At 42.5% G+C, this 20,449-nt stretch overlaps 1 protein-coding gene across 1 annotated transcript in view; it reads right to left on the bottom strand.

The window, feature by feature from the left end:
* The window catches only part of MAPK1 (mitogen-activated protein kinase 1), a 107,503-nt gene that overhangs the window by 30,224 nt on the left and 56,830 nt on the right, over positions 1-20,449 (bottom strand). The window contains exons 2-5 of the mRNA XM_003905274.3: positions 18,508-18,690; positions 16,700-16,889; positions 9,757-9,873; positions 116-230 (exon numbers count right to left, since the gene is read on the bottom strand). Coding sequence (XP_003905323.1) covers positions 116-230; positions 9,757-9,873; positions 16,700-16,889; positions 18,508-18,690 — 605 coding nt within the window. The remainder of the gene's footprint in view (positions 1-115; positions 231-9,756; positions 9,874-16,699; positions 16,890-18,507; positions 18,691-20,449) is intronic.

Raw genomic sequence — 20,449 nt, 5'->3', positions numbered from 1 at the left:
CCACAGGTTAAAGAGTGTATTAGAACTCTTCTTAATTTAATGAAGTGACTTTGATATAAGCTGTAGGCAGGCAAACTTGAGTAAATCTAGCTCCTGAAGGGCTCGGGAACCTTACCCAGAATGTGGTTCAGCTGGTCAAGATAATGCTTCCCTGGAAAGATGGGCCTGTTAGAAAGCATTTCTGCCAGAATGCAGCCTACAGACCAAATGTCAATGGACTTGGTGTAGCCCTGCAGGAGAAAGAGAGACAAGACTGAAAATGGCATCTGGTGTTATAGGACATGAAGAGATCTTCCTGTATGACAGGTACATTGCTGATGGGACTCTGAACTTCTCCTTTGACTCCACAATTCGGAAATATGAGTAAACAGCATGGAAAAACAAAAAACAATTTGGCTTTCTTTGAGAAGCTGAACAACCAAGATTATGTGATTTTATTTTTCTCTTCATAGTTGATTAACTTGGGCTGGGCACAGTGGCTCACTCCTGTAATCCCAGCACTTTGGGAGGCAGAGGCGGGCAGATCACTTGAGGCCAGGAGTTTGAGCTTAGCCTGGCCAACATGGTGAAACCCCATCTCTACTAAAAATAAAAAAAAATTAGCCGGCCATGGTGGTGGGTGCCTGTAATTCCAGCTATGTGGGAGGCTGAGGCAGGAGAATTGCTTGAACCCAGGAGGCAGAGGTTGCAGTGAGCCAAGATCGTGCCACTGCACTCCAGCCTGGGTGACAGAGTGAGACTCCGTCTCAAAACAACAACAAACCCACAAAGTTGATTAATTTATTAAATTAGAATTTCCAAAGTATACATCAGTCCTTTTTTGAAACCATTTGAGAGACAGATTTAGAATTGTCATAAATTGGAGCTGGAAAAAGAAAAAAGGTCTAAAAATCTTTTCTGGGCTGGGGGGAGAGTGTGCTAGCTCCAACATATTTTACCAAGCTCTTCTAAAATATTCTCGGCTGGGCATGGTGGCTCATGTCTGCAATCCCAACACTTTGGGAGGCTGAGATGGGCGAATCACCTGACGTCAGGAGTTCGAGACCAGCCTAGCCAACATGGTAAAACCCCGTCTCTACTAAAACTACAAAAATTAGCCGGGTGTGCTGGTGGGCACCCATAGTTCCAGCTACTTGGGAGCCTTAGGCAGGAGAATCACTTGAACCTGGGAGGCAGAGGTTGCAGTGAGTCAAGACTGTACCACTGCACTCCAGCCTGGGCAACAGAGAGAGACTCCATCTCCAAAAAATAATAATAATAAATAAATAAATAAATAAATAAATAAAAGAATTCTCATCTTCTTTTCCTATTCATTTTTCAGCAATATATTTTCTTTTAAAGGAATCCTGTTAGAAGTCATGGGCGGATACTTTGGGAAGCTGAGGTGGGAGCACTGCTTGAGGCCAGGAGTTTGAGGCTGCAGTGAGCACTGTTAGACTCCTAATGGCAGCATGTGAAAGAAAATGCATTTCCTCATGTCCTCAACAACACCGGGTATTATCTAATTATTTTATTATTATTATTATTATTTTTGCCACACACAGTGGCTCACACCTGCAGTTCCAGTTACTCAGGCGGCTGAGGTGGGAGGATCACTTGAGCTCAGGGATTGGAGGCTGCAGTGACCTATGACTGAGCCAATGCATTCCAGCCTGAGTGACACAGTGAGACCCTGTCTCTAAAAATAAAAATAATGTAAGGATTCTGTCTGAATCATAACAATGGTGCAAAAAAGATGTTTCTCCAAGGAATATAAGCTGACTCTTTTAAAATTAAGAGATGGTGTCATCACTCTGTCACTCAGGCTGAAGTGCAATGGTGTCGTCATGCCTCACTGCAAAATCAACTTCCTTGTCTCAGGTGATCCTCTCACCTCAGCCTCCTGAGTAGCTGGGGCTACAAGCATACACCACCACACCTGGTGAATTTTTAAATTTTTTGTAGAGTAGGACCCCCACTATTTGCCCAGGCTGGTTTCAAACTCCTGGGCTCAAACAATCTTCCTGCCTCAGCCAAAGTACTGGGATTATGGCATGAGGCACCATGCCTGGCTCCAGATGAGCCTTCTAATACAATGAAACGAGAAGTAAAACACTGCTTTTCTGATATTCATGTAAAAAATGCATGACACAAAACTGAGGGGCATTCTACAAAATAGCTCATCGGCACTCTTAAAGGAGACTAAAGAAACACAACAACCTGTCGCTATGAAAAGTACAAATATAAATAAGTAAATTAGCCAGGAGCGGTAGCACGTGCCTGTAGTCTCAGATACTTGGGAGGCTGAGTTGGGAGGATGGCCTTGAGCCCAGGAGGCGGAGTTGCAGTGAGCTGAGACGGTGCCACGGTACCCCAGCCTGGGTGACAGAATGAGAACCTGTTCTTTTTTTTTTTTGGAGATGGAGTCTGGCTTTGTCACCCAGGCTGGAGTGCAATGGCGCGATCTCAGCTCATGCAACCTCCACCTCATGGGTTCAAGCGATTCTCCTGCCTCAGCCTCCGGAGTAGCTGGGATCACAGGCGACTACCACTATGCCCAGCGAAATTTTTTGCATTTTTAGTAGAGACAGGGTTTCGCCATGTTGGCCAGGCTGATCTCGAACTCCTGACCTCATGTGATTTACCTGCCTCAGCCTCCCAAAGTGCTGGGATTACAGGTGTGAGCCACTATGCCTGGCCTGAGAACCCGGTCTTAAATAAGCAAGCAAACAAACAAAACCCATGACAGTGTAATACGTGAGCCTGTGCCCAGGTGGTGGGGTGGTTTGGGTGGGGTATAGTTCAAAGGTTATTGGGATACTATCCAAAATGTGAATATAAACTGTGCGTTAGATATTGAATCAGTATTAAGTTTCCTGATTTTGAAAACTGTACTGTGGTCATGTTAGAGAATACTCTTAAGGCAGGGTTTTTCAACCTCGGTATGACTAACATTTTGGGCTGAGGAAGTTTCTATTGGGAGGGCGGTTCTGTACATTGTAGGATTTTTAGCAGCATCTCTGGCCTCTTGATGCAAGGAGCACTCCCTACCCCTCATTGTGACAACCAAAAATGTCTCTAAACATTGTCACATGTCCCCAGGGAACAACAGAACCATGGTTTGAATACATACTGAAACAAGGTAAAGGGGCATATCTACAATTTACTCTCAAATGACTCAGAGTGCGTGGGAGTGCCCACACACATGCACACAAAGAATGATAAAGCAAATGAGGCAAAAGATAAAAAATCGGTGAGCCTGAATCTGGGGTAAAGGGTATTTAGGAGTTCTAACTGGCGGTTCTACAAGAGTGTTCCAGAGACCCCTATGGGTTCCCTCTAGAGGATTTGAGAGGTCACAGTACATTTATTATACTACTATGACATTTTCATCCTTTTCAGTCACGAGTGGAAAGGAGATTTTTCCAGATGCAATATGAAGAGTGATGATTTGTACATGAGATGTGACATTTGGAATACCTGTGTAACTCAGTGAACCAGTATTTTCCAAATACGTAACAAAATCATACATGAGTATGAGTGCAAGGTAGACTAATGAATTTTAACAAAATAGTATCAAGAGTTCACTGATATGATTTCAGATTCCACACTGCAATTAACCTTTAAGAAACCACCACTTGTTCAAATTGGGGGTAGTATCAAAGAATAGCCACAAGTAGCTGAAAAGACTACTAAAATTTCCCTCCTTCTTCCAGCTACATACCTGTGTGCAGAGTTTTCCTCATGAACTTAAACCCAAACAACATATTTGACAGACTGAATACAGAACCAGATGAGAATCCAACTGTCTTCTATTAAGCCAGACATTAAAGAGACTTGCAAAAATGAAAATAATGCCACTCTTTTGTAAGGTTGTTTTTTGTTTTGTTTTTTTTAAAAGACAGGATCTCACCCTGTTGCCCAGGCTGGAGTGCAGTAGTGTGATCATGGTACACTGCAGCCTCAATCTCCTGGCCTCAAGAAATCCTCTCATCTCAGCCTCTTGAGTGGCTGGGACTATAGGTGCACACCACCACGCCCAGCTGATTTAAAAATTTTTTGTACAGACCGCAGGGTGCGGTGGCTCACGCCTGTAATCCCAGCACTTTGGGAGGCCAAGGCGGGCGGATCACAAGGTCAGGAGATTGAGCCCATCCTGACTAACACGGTGAAACCTCGTCTCTACTAAAAATACAAAAAAAATTAGCCAGGTGTGGTGGCGGGCGCCTGTCCCAGCTACTCGGGAGGCTGAGGCAAGAGAATGGCATGAACCCAGGAGGCGGAAATTGCAGTGAGCTGAGATCGCACCACTATACTCCAGCCTGGGCGACAGAGCGAGATTCCATCTCAAAAAAAAAAAAAAATTTTTTTCTTTTGTACAGACAGTCTCACTATGTCGCCAGGGCTGGTTTCAAACTCCTGGTGATCCTCCTGCATTGGCCTCCCAAAGCGTTGGGATTATAGGGAAAAGCCATCACGTCTGGCCTCACTAAAATGTTTTTATTGTGGAAAATAAACTTATTCTTATGAAAAACGTATAACTTAACATGTAGTGGGTTTACTATTTAAAAATTAATGAATACATTTTCAAGTTTCATATTATAGGCCGGGCGTGGTGGCTCACGCCTGTAATCCCAGGACTTTGGGAAGCTGAGGCGGTTAGATCACCTGAGGTCAGGAGTTTGAGACCAGCCTGGCCAACATGGTGAAACCCCGTCTTCACTAAAAAATACAAAAATTAGCCGGGCATGGTGGCAGGTGCCTTAATCCCAGCTACTTGGGAGGCAGAAGGCAGGAGAATCGTTTGAACCCAGGAGGCGGAGGTTGTAGTGAGCCAAGATTGAGCCATTGCACTCAAGCCTGGGGGACGAGAACAAGACTTCTCTCAAAAAAAAAAAAAAAAAAAAAAGTTTCATATTTAAAATAACAATAGATATAACCTATATAAATAAAAAAATGTGTGTAGGTCCTTGTTTTTTTTTTTTTTTTGAGACAGAGTCTCACTGTGCAGTGCTGGAGTACTGTGGCACGATCTTGGCTCATTGCAACCTCCACCTCCCGGGTTCAAGCAATTCTCCTGCCTCAGCCTCCAAGTAGCTGGGATTACAGGCATGTGCCACCATGCCCAGTGCATTTTTTGTATTTTTAGTAGAGACAGGGCTTCTCCATGTTGGCCAGGCTGGTCTCAAACTCCTGGGCTCAACTGATCCATCTGCCTCAGCCTCCCAAAGTGCTGGGATTACAGGTGTGAGCCACCACACCCAGCTGATTCTTGATAATTTTTAACATATGTAAAGGGATCTTGGCCGGGGGCAGTGGCTCATGCCCGTAATCCCAGCAATATGGGAGGCTGAGGTGGGTGGATCAGTTGAGCCCAGGAGTTTGAGACCAGTCTGGCCAACTTGGCAAAACCCTGTCCCTACAAAAACATACAAAAATTAGCCGGGCATGGCGGTACACGCTTGTAGTCCCAGCAAAACGGGAGGCGAGGCCAGAGGAACGCTTGGGCCCAGGACGGGTAGGCTGCCATCCTGGGTGACAGAGAGAAACACTGTCTCAAAAAACCAAACCAAAACAAACAAACAAAAAACAAAAGCCAGGCGCGGTGGCTCACGCCTGTAATCCCAGCACTTTAGGCTGAAGTGGGTGGATCATCTGAGGTCAGGAGTTCAAGGCCAGCCTGGCCAATGTGGTGAAACCCAGTCTCTATTAAAAATACAAAAATCAGGCAGGCATGGTGGTGGGCACCTGTAATCCCAGCTACTTGGGAGGCTGAGGCATGAGAATCACTTGAACCTGGGAGGCGGCGGTTGCAGTGAGCCGAGCACTCCAGCCTGGGTGACAGAGTGAGACCCATTCTCAAAAAAACAGAAAGAATGAACGAAAGAAAGAATGAACGAACGAACGAACGAAAGAAAGAAATGTAAAGGGATCCTGAGACCAGAAGGTTTGAGAATGGCTACCTTATACTTTTCTTACAACTCTTATTTTTTTAGACAGAGTCTCACTCTGTTGTCCAGGCTGGAGTATAGAGGCATGACCTTGCCTCACTGCAACCTCTGCCTCCTGGGTTCAAACAATTCTCATGCCTCAGCCTCCTGAGTAGCTGGGATTACAGGTGTCCGCCATCATGCCTCGCTAATTTTTTGTGTTTTTAGCAGAGATGGAGTTTCACCAAGTTGGCCAGGCTGGTATCGAACTCCTGGTGAGTAATCCACCCATCTCGGCCTCCCGAAGTGCTGGGATTACAAGTGTGAGCCACCGTGCTTGGCAACTTTTCTTTTTAAAAATTTTTTTCTTTCCTAAACAAGCTAAAACAGAGCAAGTTTTCTGAAAGCTGAAATTCTACAAAACGTTACAAATATGTACACAGAGTGCTCTAGCTTCTCAAAAGTGGGACAATATGAGTTAAAAAAAAAAAAGAAAATTAAAATGGACAACACATAAAAAAAAATCCTAGGCCGGGTGTAGTGGCTCACGCCTGTAATCCCAGCACTTTGGGAGAGGCCGAGGTGGGTGGATCATGAGGTCAGGAGATGGAGACCATCTTGGCTAACACGGTGAAACCCCATCTCTACTAAAAACACAAAAAATTAGCTGGGCATGGTGGCAGGCGCCTGTAGTCCCAGCTACTCAGGAGGCTGAGGCAGGAGAATGGCGTGAACCCAGGAGGCGGAGCTTGCAGTGAGCCGAGATCGAGCCACTGCACTCCAGCCTGGGCGCAGAGCGAGACTCCATCTCAAAAAAAAAAAAAAAAAAATCCTGGGTCTGTAATAGTGTTTTAAAAACAAAGGTAGGATACACAGGAAGAGAAAGGTAAATGGGAAAAATCTTCATAGAAGAATGCTAGCTAATACAAGTAAAAGGAAGAATAAATTTAGAAAATTACCATTTTATAACCCCCAATATGATAACTGACAGAAGTAAGTGCTGAATCACTGGGGGAAGCCTGCTGGGAAACAGATTCACATACACCATTCTCCAGGAATCTGTAGTGGTCATGTCAGAAACGTGCAAGCTACATCTCATCAGGAAGAACTCATCGGAAGAATCCACAATGTGAACCACTTTGTGAAACAACTGATCTGTACATTGCAAAGTACTGAATATCTTGAAGAAGAGAGGAAGGGCAAGACTGTTCTAGACTAAGAATGATGCATGAAACAATTAAATCATGTGTTGAAAACAGAGTTACCTAGACTTTTTTAGGGGGATGGGATGTCATGGAATTAATGCTGATCATTTTATGAAAGGCTAAGGGTACTCTAGCTGTGGGAAGAACACTTTCTTTGTAAGAAGCATTAGTATGCCCCAAAGGGTCTAGGAGTGAAGTGGTATATGTTGCTGAAGTGTCACATGGTCTGACAAAAGAGAAGAGACAGAAAAAGAGAGAGGGAGAGAAAGGAAAGAGTAAGAGAGGGAAGGAGGGATAAGAAATATGACAAGATGTTAACAGCTGGAGAATCAAGGACAGGGGCATATGGGTGTTCACTCTACTCTCAATTTTTCTATGGGTTTGATAATTCTCTACATTAATAAAAATGAACAAAATGAAGACAACTGTTAGAAGTAACATTCTCAGGCTACAGGTATTGCAAATAAGAAAAAAATGAACACTCAATTTTCACTTTGGTGACCCTGCAAGTAGAAGGAAAAGCTGGTCATCTTGAAGAACACCCTCTCTGGCTACTTCTGCCTGGAGGGTAATCAAGAAGTGAAGACAGTGGGGGCATCTAAGTCAGAACGGAGACTGCAAGACCAAGAAGCCACACCAGGACAAACGCACACCAACAGCTCCCTTTACAACTGGCACTGAACACTGGCATGCCAATGCTCCTTGTTTAGAATGGCTGTCACGTGGCCAGTCAGAGAAAGAACCTGTTATGTGGGATTATTTGTGATACAGAATTAGAGAGTCAACATGGCATTTTCTCCTCTGAAACATCTGTTACACCAAATCCTTCTTTATAATGGAATTTATGTTAATGAGATTTTACTTTTATAACTAAACTGAACAAATGTAGGACATCAAGAAAAACTAAATGCTTTAAACAAATTCCATTTCCTTATGAAAAAAATCTAATAGCTTATCTGTACTCACAAAGGATGGAGGAAGAGAAAGAAGCCTATGAGCTAATTAGACCTGTTGTTTCATTTCCACTAAGCCTCTCAGGACTATTTCTGGTTCCTGGGCCCTAGATACAAGATCCAATGTCTATTTTTGTTGCTTTTCTTCAAGTATCTTTACATGATAGCAGATGGAACTGTGTTTAAGAATCTTATAAACCTGAGACACTAGTTATAGGTAGTATGTCAGGCCTACTTAACTACTCAATTTTCACACCTTATTCATATATTATTTGCAAATGACAGTAAAAATACTGAATCTCAATCTCCATAGCAGCCCTCAATTTTTGCCTCCTGGCTCATAAACCCAACAAAAAATGTCACACTTCACTTTTTTGGGCTTTTGTAAACTTATTCAACCATTTCTTATGACCAAGACACAGACCTTGCTAGTACAGTGTGGATGAGACCTGGTGCACTCTCTATAGCCACTCACAGATGCAGAGGAAAGCACTTCATTTGGAAGCAAGAAATCATGGAAATCATATAATTTCAAAAGAATCCACAGCAGTTCCTACTATGTCCACATTTATGTTTTCTTCAAGTACAACAAATTACAATATAATTCCGCCAAAGAGACATTCTTCATTATCAGAAAAATTTGACCTTTATAGAACAGATCTGGCCCATGTTTACAGAAATACACATTACTGAATAACCTCTGCAACAAACCCAGCGCACACCTAACAGTGACAGCGATAAGCAGGACTTCAGGACAGCTGTCCAAGGAGTGAAACACAGACCACTTATGGTAATAGTGACTGCAGAGGCACACCCTCTCCTACTCTACAACCGTCAGCACTATACCAGCTGAGGTAGAGGCTGAGCCCTAGGGCCCAGAAGTTCAATGCCAAACAAAATTTAGACAGCACCTTGGGGCCAGGTGTGGTGGCTCATCCCTGTAACCCCAGCACTTTGGTGCGGGGGCTGAGGTGGGCAGAGCCCTTGAGCTCAGGAATTCAAGACCAGCCTGGGCAACATAGGAAGATTCCCTACTTTTACAAAAAAAATTAAAAAATCAGCCAGGTGTGGCCAGGTGCAGTGGCTCACGCCTGTAATCCCAGCACTTTGGGAGGCTGAGGCAGGCGGATCATGAGGTCAGGAGATAGAGACCATCCAGGCTAACACGGTGAAACCCTATCTCTACTAAAAATACAAAAAATTAGCCAGGCGTGGTGGCGGGCGCTTGTAGTCCCAGCTACTTGGGAGGCTGAGGCAGGAGAATGGCATGAACCCAGGAGGCGGAGCTTGCAGTGAGCCGAGATTGCACTACTGCACTCCAGCCTGGGCAACAGAGGGAGACTCCATCTCAAAAAAAAAAAAAAAAATCAGCCAGGCGTAGTGGTGCACTCTGTAGTTCCAGCTACTCTGGAGATTGAGGTGAGGAGGGTCACCTGAGCCTGGGAGGTTGAGACTGTGAGCCGTGATGGTCCCACTGCACTCCAGCCTGGGTGACAGAGTAAGACACTGTCTCAAAAAAAAAAAAAAATTAAATTAAATTTAAAAAAAAGACAGCACCTTGGCTCTGACCAGGTAGGCCAACTCTCAACAAGTAGAAACAGAGACTGAGGGAGACTTACGGCTTACTGCAATGCATTCAGAAAGTTCTCCTACTTACTGGATTTCTTTTTATGCAAACTTAGTCCTTACCTTGGAATTCAACATAATTTCTGGAGCCCTGTACCAACGTGTAGCCACATATTCTGTCAGGAACCCTGTGTGATCATGGTCTGGATCTGCAACACGGGCCAGGCCAAAGTCACAGATCTAAGAGAGAAAAAAACAGGATAACTTCTTAGAAATTCTAACCTTTCACATCAAAACATCACAAAAATAAAAAAGGCAATAGCAATCATAATGATACTAACTAGTTGTTCCCATTACTATGTTGCAGATACTTTCTGGGCATTCTAGAAATTCATTAATTAATTTTCCCAACAACCTGAAAAGCAATCAACATGTTAGAGACCAGGACGCAGGTTGAAGAAGTCTTTATAGGACACACTTTGAGAAGCATCCCTACCTTTCATTATTTGCTTAGCACAAAGCAATATCAATTAGGTGAATTGACAAAAACTGTTCTGGGTAAAGTCACCAAAAACAGCCAGTACCCTTTTCTCAGCCTGTCCTGCTGGAGCTCTGACGACTCTGCACTGACCTTCTATTTCTCAGACTCTACTTTCTGTGAGTCTTCTACTTAGTCTATAAATATAAGTATTTCCAAAGAATCTTCCCACTTCCTTCTCCTTCCAGGTAGTCAAACCTACTCCCAAAGCTTTTTTTTTTTTTTTTTTTAAAGTTTCATATACTGGAGAATATTTTATTTTTTAAAAATTCATAGTTTCTCATTTTCTCCGGTCTCAACCATCTACTGGCCTTTCATCATCTGGCCCTCTAATACCACGGTGTGGCTTATTTTCTATTTTTGGTAGAGATGGTGTTTCACCACGTTGGCCAGGCTGGTCTCGAACTCCTCCTCTCAGGTGCTTCAACCACCTCAGCCTCCCAAAGTGTTGGGATTACAGGTGTGAGCCACCAGGCCTGGCCATGATTTTTTTTTTAAGGTCTGTCAACACTATAATATCAAAGACTAACCAAATTTACATGACACTAACCAATACAATGCCAACGCTACAAAATAAAAAAGGAGTAGTACTCAGTATAATTCCATACAAAGGAAAATAAAGATATGGTTCAAGAAAACATATCTTTTGGGCTGTGTAAATTCAGATTTTCAAAAACAAAGGGAGCTCAAAAGACGTGTTTCATTTGTATCTATCAGAGTCTTCCACAGGCACAGCCAGAATTTTCACATGTTGTGATCCCAGCATCTTGTGACTCCTACTGGGATTTCTGTGGGATCAGTCTAGTAAACAAGGGTACAGACTACCATAGGTCACATTCCCTGGTAGTTACACTAGAAATGTGCTAGCAGAGTCTCCAAATAGGGTCTGTAACCCTGGTGAGTTCCCGTGGTCCTGAAAAATAAAGTCTACAAGAGAGGATCCTGGAAGGGTCCTGAGATGTCAATGTCTGCTGGGTCTTAAGCTTCAGATAATAAGTGCAAAGCATGTTTACAGAAACCAAAAAGCAAGCTTATTTCTGTCGGCCTTGACTGATACCAGAGCCAAAAGTTAAAGGTCTAAGACACTGAAAATAGCTGGTATCAGTAAGGGTTCAAGAGTAAAAAACACTTTGTAACACAGAAGCCATTGGATAAAGGGACGAAATCCTCTTGAAAATTCAAAAGGACCTAAATAACAGGAGGTCAGTGAGGCTGCAAGTTACAAACTTACTAGGCCAAGGGTCCTGTGGGAATGGGCATCACGGTCACCACAAGGCACTGAGATGTGATAAATGTGTAGTGATCCCAGAGCTCCAGGAAACACAAGTCCTCTCCTCATGTGGTGTTCTATGTACATTGTCGTATGTACATATCATAGAGTATGACAGGTAGTTCATGTCATATGTACACTGAACTACCACTGCCTCTTGCTCTGCTTGGACATGCTCACTGTACCAAATCAGTGACATACCATACCCATCTTTGAATGAGATTCTCTCTTCTTGAATTCATATCCATGAGAATGATGTACACACAGTGCTGCATACTTTTTTTTTTTTTCTGAGACGGAGTCTCACCCTGTCGTCCAGGCTGGAGTGCAGTGGTGCCATCTCAGCTCACTCCAACCTCTGCCTCCCAGCGATTCTCGTGCCTCAGTCTCCCAAGTAGCTGGGATTACAGGCGTGTGCCACCACACCCAGCTAATTTGTTTGTATTTTCAGTAGAGACAGGGTTTCACCAAGTTGGCCAGATTGGACTTGAACTGCTGACCTCAGGCCATTCGCCTGCCTCAGCCACTCAAAGTGCTGGGATTACAGGCATGAGCCACGGCACCTGGCCACTGTATACTTTTAAAATATTAGTGAAGGTTGGGTTGGGTGTGGTGGCAAACGCCCATACAATCCCAGCACTTTAGGAGGTCAAAGCAGGCGGATCACGAGATCAGAAGTTTGAGACCAGCCTGGCCAATATGGTGAAACCCCGTCTCTACCGAAAATATAAAAATTAGCCAGGCATGGTGGCGGGCACCTGTAATCCCAGCTACTTAGGAGGCTTCGGCAGAACTGCTTGAACCCAGGAGGTGAAGGTTGCAGTGAGCTGAGATCATGCCACCGCACTCCAGCCTGGGCAACAGAGCAAGACTCTGTCTCGAAAAAGTATATAAAATTCAAATTAAAATAAATTAAATAAATAAAATAAAATAAAATAGTTAGTGAATTGTACCACTTTAAATATTCAAAATATAATGTTATGCTTCTGATTCCTTGTGTTAACTTGGGTATTCAAGACGATGCCTGAATTATGCCATGGCCAACAACTCATGTGTGTGTGAGTGTGAGTAGGTGAACAGAATGGCCTTAAAGACAAGTCCATAAACTGGGAAGAGACAACAGAGAAAGTAGTCTGGTTCTGTTTGTTTTATTCTTAAGGATGAACACTTTCAAGCAAAAGTAAGAGCCAATTCTTCCCAGAAATGTTATATGCTTAAAATATTGATTGAGAATGTCTCTCCAAAAACAAAAGCAATCTGCCATAACAGGGCTATGATGATAACCAAAAGAAAAAAAAACCACGAGGAGACATAAAAATATTCACTGCAAATTTTCAAGAAAATCATTAAGTGTCAAAGAAGCAGTACAGCCATCCTAAACATAGCTTTATTTGTTTTGTGCCCACCTGACTCAGTTGCACTGATCCAGGGAAAGAAGCTGGTTCCATCCCATGTGGAAAGGACATAAACCTGTATCAGAAGGATCCTAAGAGGTGACAGAGTCCAATCCACACAATATCAGATGAAGGAAGCCGTCCTCTACAACACCTTACTGGACATTGGCCACCGTGTTCACCCACCGTGACAAAACCCACTGCTTTTTACACACAGTTCTAGACGATTCCCCATGATCTACTTGCAACCAACCTTTCCAGCTTAGTGTCAATGACTCCCTATTACTCATCCAATGCTGCAGCCACAGGGAGGAAGACTCAGTGTTTTCGGTAGTAGTCCCTCCCTTATTTTATTTCTGTACCCTCTGCCTACAATACCCTATGTCCAATACAGCCACTGGCCTCCCACAGGAAAAGCTACCCATCCTCGAGGGCCAGCACAGACACCACCTTCTTCCTGCTGCCTCCTAGCCCCAGCCAGAGCTAAACCACTTCTCTCCTTTGCATCTGTACACCATTTTTTTTTCCATCTCAGTTACAGAACATCTCATTATAATCACCTACTGTCTACCAGATTTCTGATCTATCAGTTTTCAGATTTCAAGGGCAGACCCTCATCTCTCTTGTCTGGCATATCTCACAGGGTTTCTCATAGGAGTGTCTGTCAAACTGAAATCCAACAAATGATTATTGCTAGATATCTATACATACTTAAGTAGCTTTATTAAGCTATAATTCACACATCATACAATTTGCTCATTTAAAGTGTATAACTCAATGGTGTTAGTATAATGGTGGACTTACACAACCATTACCACCATCCAATTTGAAAATATTTTTATAACCTCAAAAAGAGATTCCAGTGAGTTAGTATTCCTTCCTTCATTATTCTCCCAACTCCTCCAGCCCTAGGCAATCAGTAATCCACGAATCTAATTTCTGTCTCTATGGATTTGCCTATTCTAGACATTTCATGTAAACAGAATCATACAATATGTGTCTTTTGCGACTGCCTTCCTTCACAGACATAACGTTTGCAAGATTCATCTATGTTGTAGTGCTATGTTATCAGTGCTTCACTCCTTTCTCTTCTACTGTGTGGATCCACCACATTTTATTTATTCATCAAAAGTTTGACATTTAGATTGTTTCTACTTATTGGCTATAGTGAACAATACCGCTATGAAAATTCGTGTTCAAGTTTTTGTGTAGATGCATGTTTTCATTTTCACTAAGGAGTGGAATCCTCACCAACACTTATTATCTGACTTTTTAAATTACAGCCATCCTAGTTAGGATAAAGTTATTTCAATGTAATTTTGATTTGCATTTTTCTATTGACTAATGATGTCAAGCATCTACCATTCCATGTGCTTATTGGCCATTTGTATATCTTCTTTAGAGAAATGTCTATTCAGATCCTTTGTCCATTTTTTAAACTAGGCTATTTACCTTTTCATTTACTGAGTTATATTATGAGTTCTTCATATATTCTAGTTGTAAGTCTCTTACCAGATGTATGATTTGCAAATACCTTCTCTCATTCTGTGGCTTGCCTTTTCACTTTTTTGATGGTTTGCTTTGTAGCACAAGTTTCTAATCTTGATGGAATTCACTTTTTTTCTTTTGTTGCCTGTGCTTTTGGTGTCATGTCTAAGAGGCTTTGCCTAACATAAGATTGCAAAGATTTACTTCTATGTTTTCTAAGAGTATTAAAGTTTTAGCTTTTAAATTGAGTTCTTCAATGCATTTTGAATTTTTTTTTCCCTTTTGAGACAGGGTCTCACTCTGTCACCCCAGATGGAGTGCAGTGGCACAATCTCTGCTCACTGCAACTTCCACCTCCCAGGCTCAAGCAGTCCTCCCACTCAGCCTCCTGAGTAGCTGGGACCACAGGCACATGCCACCATGCCCAGATTAATTTTTTTGTATTTTTGGTATAGATGGGGTTTTGCCATGTTGCCCAGGCTGGACTTGCTCCGGAGCTCAGGCAATCCACCTGCCTTGGCCTCCCAAAGTGCTGGGATTACAGGCACAAACCACTGCACCCAGCCATTTTGAATTAATTTTTTTTTTTTTTTTTTTTTTTTTTTTTTTTGAGACGGAGTCTCGCTCTGGCGCCCAGGCTGGAGTGCAGTGGCCGGATCTCAGCTCACTGCAAGCTCCGCCTCCCGGGTTCACGCCATTCTCCTGCCTCAGCCTCCCGAGTAGCTGGGACTACAGGCGCCCGCCACCTCGCCCGGCTAGTTTATTTTTGTATTTTTTAGTAGAGACGGGGTTTCACCGTGTTAGCCAGGATGGTCTCGATCTCCCGACCTCGTAATCTGCCCGTCTCGGCCTCCCAAAGTGCTGGGATTACAGGCTTAAGCCACCGCGCCCGGCCTGAATTGATTTTTTCATCTTTTTGTATGTGGCTATTCAGTTGTCCCAGACTCATTTGCTGAAAAGACTACTGTCTCCCCAATGAAGGGTCCTGGCATCCTTGTCAAAATTCAGTTGACCAGAGATATACGGGCTTATTTACTGACTCTCGCTTCTATTCCACTGACCTATATGTCTATTCTCATGCCAGTAGCACACTGTCTTGATTACTGTGTTTTGCAGCAAGTTTTGAAATCAGGAAGTATATCAGTCCTCCATATGAATTTCCATATGAAGTTTAGGATCAGCCTGTCAATTTCTATAGAAAAAAAACAGCTGGGGCTTTGACAGTGATTGCACTAAATCTGCAGATCAATTTGGAGAATACTGCCATCTTAACAGTATTAAGTCTTATGATCCATGGACATGGGATATCTTCCCATTTATTTAGGTCTTCTTGAATTCCTGTGCATTTTTTTAGACTGAATCGACATCGCTCTATCACATCTAAGATATCCATAAATTTCCCTCCTTGTTTACCTGCGACTCCCATTAAAATAGAAATATGTAAATGCTGCATATTTTCAGGAGAACTCTGAGGACTGTAAAGAATTTGAGGTTTTCTTATTTAGTTGGAATGCCATATTAGGTATTAAAGTCAGTGAGGTTAAGTTTCATGCTGCTATCTTTTGAATAAAATGTATTGAAGAAAAATGTTACCAACGAAACAGATGATTTTAAAACTAATACATAATGTACATGATCCTGTTTACCTACATAAAGTATAAAAGTACACATGTATGTAAGAGCATAGAAAATACTTTGGGAGAAAATACACCAATTTGTTTTTTGTTTGTTTTTTGAGGACGGAGTTTTGCTCTGTCACTCAGGCTGGTGTGCAGTGGTGTGATCTCGGCTCCCTGCAACCTCCGCCTCCCGGGTTCAAGCGGTTCTCCTGCCTCAGTTCCCATGTAGCTGGGATTACAGGCGCGTGCCACCATGCCCAGCTGATTTTTGTATTTTTAGTAGAAATGGGGTTTCGCTATGTTGGCCAGGCTGGTCTCGAACTCCTGACCTCAGGGGCTCCACCCACCTCGGCCTCCCAAGGTGCTAGGATTACAGGCGTGAGCCACTGCAACCGGCCACCAATTTGTTACAGTAGTTAGTTATCTTGGCCTGGTGCTGTGGCCCATGTATGTAATCCCAGCACTTTGGGAGGCCGAGAAAGGAGGACTGCTTGAGCCCAGGAGTTCAGACCAGGCTGGGCAACATACTAAGACTCTATCTTAAAAAAAAAAAAAAAGAAAAAAAAAAGTATCTCTGGGGAAAAAGGAGCAATGGGATAAGGCAGAAGAGGACTATCACTCTACTAGTATTTTTGCCATAAAAATGTTTTTGGGCATTTCTGGTGTCATATAAAATACGATAATGACAAATATAACTACGCTTCAGTGAAAGAGTTTTTCAATATATATCAGCTTAATAGTTAATAACCTGGCTGACCTTGAGATCACAGGTGGTGTTGAGCAGCAGGTTGGAAGGCTTGAGGTCACGGTGCAGAACGTTAGCTGAATGGATATATTTTAACCCTCTGAGGATCTGGTAAAGAAAATAGCAGATATGGTCGTTGCTGAGGTGTTGTGTCTTCAAGAGCTTGTAAAGATCTGTTTCCATGAGGTCTTGTACTATATATCTGTTTGCAAAGGTTAAGTAAAACACCAATTAGCTGGTCATATTTAGCAAAGCGTTGAAAACAAAAATGCGTCCTCTCTTGACTCTCTTCCCAAACAGTCCATTATTACACCATGAGGCCCTTAAAGGAAAGAAAAACCTGAGGAAAACTTGGTTTCTTTCATGGAAGGAATCTGAAGTCGTTAACTTCTTTTCGGTCCTGTGAGATGGCAAGAATTACGGCATTACATCTGACTGATGCAGCTATGGGCCTAGACTGAGATCTGAAACAGGCTGTTACAGAAATTCCGGTCAATCTTCAAGTCTCAACCTCTTTGTTCTCTAAATTGTCCACCATCAACGAACCCCCTCCAAGGTTTGTTGGAAATACTGGTGGCCTGTAAGTAGCACATATTCCCTCCTCTGTTTGGTCCAGTAACCTGTAATGTCACTATTCTTTTTCCTTCTTGTTGCCGCTCCCCTCCTTTCCCAAGCTCCTCAAAAGCCAAACATAAAACTTCCAGAAATACAGGTCTAGAAACATACCCTTACTAGTAAATCCAACCCTAAGTCTATTTTCTTACTCTCCCATAACTGTTAAGATCCTAAATAAATAAGACTATGGGCAAGTCGTGCTAAGAAGGGGTTTGTGCGTGTTTTGCTCCTCTTGCTTTCTTGCCTGGTCACTTATTTAACTACCTAAAACTTCAGCTATGGCTACTTTCTTTCTAACAGAAATTAAATTATTAAAGCATTTAGCCTTTAACTTCATCATAGTATTATTTCATTAGCAGTATTTCTGCATTTTTTTTACTCTCTTCTGTGTAAATAATATTCTGTTTCTTACAGATTTATGCTAGAGGCAGCGCAGCATGGGATTCAAAGGAAACATGATTTTAAAATCTGTCATTTGAGAGAGGCTTATTTTCATGGCAAAAGTAAAGTAGGACCAACAGGTGGTAGTAGCAGGAGGCATTTCACTTCAAATATCACTACAACTTATTAACAGAGCTGTTTAAAAATGGAAAGGGCTGCCTAGAGACAGCGAGCTCCCGCACCCTGGAGGGTGGAATACAAATTGGGTAAACTGGTAGGAGTGCTGTATAACCCTCTCCCTTCTGGCAGATCCTCTTCAGTATACTTAACCTCTCTATCTTTCAAATGGAGTCTTTGCCCAGGCAGCATCCTCTAGACCTGTTCAGTCCAGATATCTAAATGTTGGTCATAGTTAATCACATAATTTCAGAGCCCAGTTGACCTTAAAGATCATGACAACCAGTTCCTTCATTTTAAAGGAGGGGAAACTGAGACCTAAAGTGGTGACCTGATTCTAAGATCAGGACAGTCCTAATTTCACCCGTTAGATAGCCAGGGCGCCCTCTTTCTTAGTCTACTACTGATCTTCCCTTTACCTTTTCATCATCACAACAAACCATCTCTTGGACATAAAAAAACATGACTGCAAATGGAGTTAACCAAGATTTTCCATGACTAGACTTAGGGAGTAAATGGCAAACAGATTACGATTTTCCCTTTAGCATGTTTAAAGCACTTTTCCTTTAAGTTCAGGAAATTTCAAGTTCTATTTACTCAACAAAGTTACCAAGCAGTGGAATTGGCTAGTTGCCTAAAAAGGATACACATCTTTCATTTGCTCGATGGTTGGTGCTCGAATAATGTCATTGATTCCAATGATGTTCTCATGTCTGAAGCGCAGCAAGATTTTTATCTCCCGCAGGGTTCTCTGGCAGTAGGTCTGGTGCTCAAAGGGGCTGATTTTCTTGATAGCTACTCGAACTTTGTTGACATTATCATAAGCAGAGCTTAAAAGAGAGAGAAAGACAGATGGCATTAAAAACAGCCCTCAGAATAGTTGAAGAATGCAAACTGGCAAAGTATTATATTTTTAACACTCTGTGTAAACACCTGTTTCATACCTGTGAAGGTAGCATGTATATTATCCACAAAAAGGCCTCAAGCTAGGGAGGATGGATGCAACTGACATGAGATAGCATACAGCGACTCTCAAAACTAAGACAGAACCTAGACTTGTTAACTGGGTGAATGTGTATTTTCATAAACCCAGAAATACACAAACAAGCATTTTCCCATTGTCTTAAACAGCAACTGCATTCTGGTGAGAATAATCACTTCTGCCTCCAAAACACCTTCCTACTGTTGTATCAAATTCCTCTGACACAGAAGAAACATTCAAATAACCGACAACAGTACATCTTTATCCCTAACAAAAATGGACCCAAGAGAACACCTTGATGATTTGTATCAACTTTGTTTCTCTCACTTGCAAAATGACATGACCATTTCTTCCAAGAAACTGAATCAAGATGTTTGGGTAGTTTTATAAGAAAACCTAGAAAGTATTATTCGAAAAACACATCTGCGGCAGCAACATGGGGCCCAGTTCTTTCCAAGTTGTCCTTAATGTCTAATATACCAGAATTCTAAGTAAAAGCAATAATAAAAATTATACCTTTAATTTTATGAATTTGAATCTTGAGAATTACTACTATCTTTATGATAAACATTCTATTAAAATCTTGTGTATAAGAAATTTTCATACTAATAAATGTCAACATCTGGCCCACTGACCAAAGCAATAAAATAACATTGACAGGCAATAAGACAACATTTCTTGTTTCCTTGGGATAAGTGCTAGAACAGAAAACAGTAAAATAACTTTATTCTAAAGTTTATGCTTCTAAGGCCGGGTGCAGTGGCTCACGCCTGCAATCCCAGCACTTTGGGAAGCTGAGGCGGGCGGATCACTAAAGGACAGGCGTTTTGAGATCAGCCTGGATGACATGGTGAAACTCTGCCTCTACTAAAAATACAAAAAAATTAGCCAGGCATGGTGGCACACACCTGTAATCCCAGCTACCTGGGAGGCTGAAGCACAAGAATCACTTGAACCTGGGAGATGGAGGTGGCAGTAAGCCAAGATTGTACCACTGCACTCCAGCCTGGGCAACAGAGTGAGACTCTGTCTCTAAATAAAGTTTATGCTTCTATAATAATATTTATCAGTCTACTAATCCAAAGAATTATTGATATATTTATCTGATTCTATGACAAGATAATGCTCTAGAGGGGAACTTTGTCTTACTAGGATCCAATTATCCTACAACACCATTAACACACAGTACACAGGTGGCCCCAAATGCTCTGAAATATAATATATTTTCTTAAGTAAAAGAACCACTACTTGGCCGGGCGCGGTGGCTCACGCCTGTAATCCCAGCACTTTGGGAGGCTGAGGCGGGCGGATCACAAGGTCAGGAGATCAGACCATCCTGGCTAACACGGTGAAACCCCGTCTCTAATAAAACTACAAAAAATTAGCCGGGCGTGGTGGCGGGCACCTGTGGTCCCAGCTACTCGGGAGGCTGAGGCAGGAGAATGGTGTGGGCCCGGGAGGCGGAGCCTGCAGTGAGCCGAGATCGCGCCACTGCACTCCAGCCTGGGGGACAGAGCAAGACTCCGTCTCAAAAAAAAAAAAAAAAAAAAAGAACCACTACTCAAATCTTATTTTGCTTTGGTTTGGTGCATGAGGCCCTAAGCCAG

Source organism: Papio anubis, chromosome 16 (assembly GCF_008728515.1).
Source record: "Papio anubis isolate 15944 chromosome 16, Panubis1.0, whole genome shotgun sequence".
NCBI lineage: Eukaryota > Metazoa > Chordata > Mammalia > Primates > Cercopithecidae > Papio > Papio anubis.
The sequence above is the reverse complement of the archived record's forward strand: the minus strand, read 5'-3'. Positions and strand labels throughout refer to the sequence as shown.